The sequence below is a fragment of the Triticum aestivum genome, chromosome 3A (genome assembly GCF_018294505.1).
Source record: "Triticum aestivum cultivar Chinese Spring chromosome 3A, IWGSC CS RefSeq v2.1, whole genome shotgun sequence".
NCBI lineage: Eukaryota > Viridiplantae > Streptophyta > Magnoliopsida > Poales > Poaceae > Triticum > Triticum aestivum.
In genome coordinates this window covers 1,885,980-1,892,210 of record NC_057800.1, presented here as the reverse complement: position 1 = coordinate 1,892,210, position 6,231 = coordinate 1,885,980, and the positions used below count along the sequence as shown (strand labels likewise).

General features: G+C 41.6%; 1 protein-coding gene across 1 annotated transcript; it reads right to left on the bottom strand.

Annotated features, from left to right (window-relative positions):
• Positions 1 to 2,781: 2,781 nt before the first annotated feature.
• On the bottom strand, positions 2,782 to 3,367 carry LOC123057422 (keratin-associated protein 5-8). The gene has a single exon (XM_044480412.1). The coding sequence runs from the start codon at positions 3,328 to 3,330 to the stop codon at positions 2,917 to 2,919; it is 414 nt and encodes a 137-aa protein (XP_044336347.1). The 5' UTR covers positions 3,331 to 3,367; the 3' UTR covers positions 2,782 to 2,916.
• Positions 3,368 to 6,231: the final 2,864 nt, after the last annotated feature.

Genomic DNA, 6,231 nt, shown 5'->3' with positions numbered 1-6,231 from the left:
TGAATAGATAGACAAACATAGTGTCACTAGTATGCCTCTACTTGACTAGCTCATTGATCAAAGATGGTTAAGTTTCCTAGCCATAGACATGAGTTGTTATTTGATCAACGAGATCACATCATTAGGAGAATGATGTGATTGACTTGAACCATTTCGTTAGCTTAGCACTTGATCATTTAAGTTTACTGCTATTGATTTCTTCATGACTTATACATGTTCCTATGACTATGAGATTATACAATTCCCGAATACCGGAGGAACACTTTGTGTGCTACCAAACGTCACAACGTAACTGGGTGATTATAAAGGTAGGTGTCTCTGATGGTGTTCGTGGAGTTGGCATAGATCAAGAATAGGATTTGTCACTCCGATTGTCGGAGAGGTATCTCTGGACCCTCTCGGTAATGCACATCACTATAAGCCTTGCAAGCAATGTGACTAATAAGTTAGTTGCGGGATGTTGCATTACGGAACGAGTAAAGGGACTTGCCGGTAACGAGATTGAACTAGGTATTGAGATACCGACGATCGAATCTCGGGCAAGTAACATACCAGTGACAAAGGGAACAACGTATGTTGTTATGCGGTTTGACCGATAAAGATCTTCGTAGAATATGTAGGAACCAATATGAGCATCCAGGTTCCGCTATTGGTTATTGACCGGAGACGTGTCTCGGTCATGTCTACATAGTTCTCGAACCCGTAGGGTCTGCACGCTTAAAGTTCTGTGACGATCGATATTATGAGTTTTTGTGTTTTGATGTACTGAAGGTAGTTCGGAGTCCCGGATATGATCACGGACATGACGATGAGTCTCGAAATGGTCGAGACATAAAGATCGATACACTGGAAGGTTATATTTGGACACCGGATGAGTTCCGAGGGTTATCGGATAACTACCAGAGAACCGGAAGGTTACCGGAACCTCCCGCAGGGTTATTGGGCCTTATGGGCCCAAGTGGAGGAAGAGGAGAAGCGGCCACCTAGGGGCGCACGGCCCCCCTAGCCCAAACCGAATTGGACTAGGGGGCCGCCGCCCCCCCCCCTTTCCTTCTTCTTCTCCTCCCCTTCCTTCCCCTCTCCTACTAGGACTAGGAAAGACGGGGGAATCCTACTTGGAGTAGGATTGCCCCCCTTGGGCGCGCCTCCTCCTCCTTTGACGCCCCTCCTCCTCTCCCTCCTTTATATACGGGGAGGGGGGCACCCCTTGGGGACATAACAATTGATCTGTTGATCTCTTAGCTATGTGCGGTGCCCCCCTCCACCATAATCCATCTCGGTTATATCGTAGCGGTGCTTAGGCGAAGCCTTGCGACGGTAGCTTCATCAACATCGTCACCACGACGACGTGCTGATGAAACTCTTCCCCGAGCTCTACTGGATCGTGAGTTCGCGGGACGTCACTGAGCTAAACGTGTGCTGAACGCAGAGGTGCCGTACGTTCGGTGCTGAGGATCGGTCGATCTTGAAGACGTACGACTACATCAACGCGTTGTTATAACGCTTCCGCTTAACGGTCTACGACGGTACGTGGACGACACTCTCCCCTCTCGTTGCTTTGCATCACCATGATCTTTCGTGTGCGTAGGAATTTTTTTGAAATTACTGCGTTCCCCAACACATATAGCTTCAAATTGTGAGGTTAAGAAAAGGTTGGTAGAGAGATAACTTACAGGAACACAGTTATATTGTTGTCGTAGATCATAACGCTCAGCATGAAACTGGGAAGCCTCTAGTGCCATTCCTTCCATGGCTGTTTTAAATAAAAATAAGAGCACAAAGTAATGGGCAATGAAAAAACAAACCCTTATAAGACTGATAATAAGCTCTCATGAGTAAACACAAGCTATAATCACCACAGTTGGCAAAGCTTAAGGACAAAAAGAAACACGTCCTCCAAAGCTACATCATCTGGACGCAGAGTAGATGAATATTTGCACGACTGTTTTTGCATACAGAAGTTTTAGCTCGACTGATGCAACCTTGAAATAGTGGGCTAATCGCAACCAAACAATATCCTATAGAGCACGAAATAAATTTTTGATCCTTTTGGATTAAGATAAGTTATGATTTCCCTTCTAAACACCAAAATTGGTGCATAAAACATGCATCGGAACTGGTAAAGAGATCTTGCCTTATCATACATGATAGAAACATCGTCTACCAGAATCTAGTAGAGAAGATGGAGACCGTCTCATAATCTTGGGGCTCTTGATTTTTGCTGTTTTTTGTCATTGATCTCATGGGGCAGCCGAGGACACTAGCTACTTTCTTGAGAGGAAACTGTAAATGAACAAACAGCACAAGGAGGCGGATGCCAGCAGGGAATGGACGCCGACGGCGTGTGCTGCCGCCGCGGCCGCCATGGAGCAGGACTCGACATGGGAAAGAAAGGATTCACCATGGGGGGCTGCGGAGGAACTTTAGAGGCCACCGGCTCCGAGGCACACATAAAGTATAATTAGCGTAAGAAAACTGTTGATGACCGAGCTGAAATCAGGGACGTTCGTGGCAGTGATCGGACGATGGGGAGCTCCAAATCACTGTGCGGGCTCATAGGTGGCTCCGTCTTACTGTTTCTCAATTGGATACTACAACGACACACAAATGCATACTTGGATGGACAAGCTGATGTATAGAAGCCAATCAACATACGTACGCAAGCTCTATGGAAGGACTGTAATTTCACACCGTGTCAACTTTGTGAAATTTCTTTCCTTTTTCATATTATTATTTAGTATAGATAAACAGAATGCAAATCCCCAGCTAAAACGCTGGATGTGATGCGCCACGACCCATTAATTCATTCTATGCCATCCCACAGAACGAGGTCATGGCTGTTACAAAAGTCTACGCACGACTACAGCGAGCCATGTTATTTCTTATGCAAGGCAGCGGGTCGACTACATGTTATTCCTAGGCATGGCGGCACCCTTTCTTCTTGCAGTTCTTGTTGCAGTCATTCCTACAGGTGGAACCGCACTGGTCGGATATGCTGCGCTTGCAAGGTTCACATTGTAGGGTGCCGTCGCTGATGCTGATGCAACTCCTTTCAGCCACAGTGTCGCAGTCGCAAGTGCATGTGCCGTTGCTACTGCAGCAGGTACCCTTTACGGTGCAGTCCTCAAAGACGGATCTCCGGCAGCCCTCCCGAAGGCCTCCGCCGCGGCGGCAGTAGCCACTGCAGAAGGTTTCAGCCTCCGCCTGACAGCTGGTAGGGCATTGCGTCTCACACTCGCTGCATAAAGGCCTCGGGGCCCCCAGGGAAGACGTGATCAGCATGGAGAAAACAACGACAGTAGCAAGAAGAGAAGCACCACCTGCAGCCATTGTTGCAGAGCAAGCTTTGTAGCTAGAGAGGTGAATATGTGGAGCAAGAGAAGGTGAGTTGCTATATGATATGGCGCGCCTCCTGATACTATTTATAGGCTAGCTAGCATGCAGTGGAAGATACGTAGTAATGTAGATCTGAACTAAAGTATATGGATGGATGACTATCTAAAGTAAACTGCACCATGTTAGAGTCTGGCTAAAAAATGTTACAAGTTGGCTTGAGGAGGATCACTGGGCTCCATTAATTTCCCGGCACTCTGTCTTGAACATCTCCAGTATGAACTTTCACAATTTCATTTTTTGGCTCACCGATCAGAGGGGGTAGTACAAATGTTTCCTACCACCCGGTGGTAGTTACCACCAAAAGTATGTACTATATAAGAATCTTTAGGTAGTATATATACTACTTTTGTAGCACGTCTCGTACTTTGAGTATGCTACTTTTTTACGTACAAATTTGTACATATTTCATAAATATAATAAAAATCATGAGTCAACTTATAATTTTTTCATGTAACTCACTTTAAAGTATCTTATATATAGTATATAAACACACTTATAATGATAAAATAATATATATAGTACTACATGTTAGTATATGAGACATGGGGATAACCACCACAGGTGATAGGATGCACTTCTGTTGAATACATTTTTCTTTACTCCAGAGAACAACCACTTGAATGGGTAGCATAACACTTGAGCTAAATGCATTGTTTATGATACCCCGGATTACTTATCAATACAAAATTGTAGTATAGCCAAACTGACTACTCCCTTCATTTACTTATACAAAACCACTATGAAATATACATTCTGCATCTATACAAGGCCATCAACACTAATCGAGGCAAAAATTAATGATATTTCCTCGTACTAGCAACCTGTTTAATACCTGCTTGTATGTAGTCGTAATGACACTCAACTACTTTCTTCACTCAGTTTTCTTGCATGCATGCGGTGTATTAATGATCCTACAAAAATAAATGTTGAATTGCAAAGCATGTATTAAATTTTATCTTGGTATCCGTAATTTGAGTTTTGTGGCCTTGTATATAAAAATAAAGGGAGTATATAATATTGCCATGTCATATTTAGTCACCACTTATAGTCCTATATTCCCGGGTGCTCTAGCGGGAGAGTATATACTCACAGAAGTACAGAAGAGAAGTCCTATATATATATATATATATATATATATATATATATATATATATATATATATATATATATATATATATATATAGACTTGCTAAAGTGAGCCAGAGCGTAGAATTATGATTATGCGCGCTGCCCATTGAGCCGTAACTAGATTAGGAAAAAAGTAACTGCATGTGCACCCCTCCGCAGATCCACCCCACCCCACGTGGTTCCACACTTTCTTTTGATCGTAAGTGGCAAGCCACATGTAGTAATTTGCATTTTATGTGTTACTACAGCCTGAAACTTTTCAACTTTACAGTGATCAGCCATGTGAAAAATCGCTCAATTACTTTAGCAAATACTCTCGCTTTACCATTGGAGAACTCTTATTACTACTAATTCTCAATACATTTACTAGGACAATTGTCCACACAGTAACGGTTATGATGGTTGATTACTATATTCCATAGTTTTTTACGAGCCATGGAAATGGAAGCGGACACTAATAAAACAAGATCGGGCAGCAGTAACATAATAAATTCTTTTACTATGTTTCCTATTGTTCATTACTATGTCATATGTGCGCGGGATCGTGAACGAGTGGGAGGCAATAGTAATGAAATTAATATCGTTACTAGGTTTCCCACTAAATTTACTACTAGGTGGAAGAAAAATACGCGAGGTTCGATGGTTCCTTGATTACAGAGGCGAGGGAGTGGTGCGCGTAGTCTGACCGGAGCGCACGATTAGCAACTTTGCGCTCAGGCGCACTTTAGCGCAGCCGTATATATATATATATATATATATATATATATATATATATATATATATATATATATATATATATATATATATATATATATATTATCTACAAGCAGTGGTAGTTACCTCCTAACTATTTGGCCTCCACGTGTCCCCCGCTAGAGCACCCGGCCAGGCGCGTAGAGGGATTTGGGTTAACGGGTGTAGTCCAATCAATTATAGGCATGAATTCATATTTTGTAATAAAATAATCCGGCAACTGACGTGGTGGTTCAGTCGTTGTCTCCTTAATTTTTGGCTAAGTGCATGCAACAAACTCTATCGGATAAGCATCAAGATGGACGCTTGTTATTCTTGTTAGACGCAAGAAAACTTTGTTCTCTAAGTACGTATATAGTCTTTGTTAGAAAGAGGTAGTATGTAGTGTGAACTTTATAATCCTTTTTAGGTTTTCCATGCATAATATCCTATAAGAAATATTGCTTTTTTACTTCACAGAGTATACTTCTCAATTTTTCGAGTATGGAGTATTAGCATATAATTATTGGAGTATGGAGTATGGAGTATGGAGTATGGAGTATTAACATAAAATTAGAGTATCCCCTATTAACATTTTTTTTGCTACAAATATGTTAGAAAAAAATTCTATGACCCAAAAAAAATGGTGTTTAGTATGTAGTATATAGTTTGTTTTTGAAGTATATATGGAGCACATGCAAGTACTCTTCTTTGTAGTATGTAGTATATCTGTAAATTTAAGTACTGAGTATGTGTGTATCTTCTTTGAAATGGGAGTATATCACCCCGCAAAAAAAAGTGGGAGTATATAATTTTTTCTTCTACAAAGAAACCTTTATATGTAGTTTTGTTTGAACCTAAAAATTGAGTGTGCAAGAATGCACTTAATTTTGAAGCAGTGGCTTGAACCTTTTTTTTAAGCTCATGGGAGTATGTGGAAGATACGGTTTTGAAGAAGGGAGTATGTGGTCTATA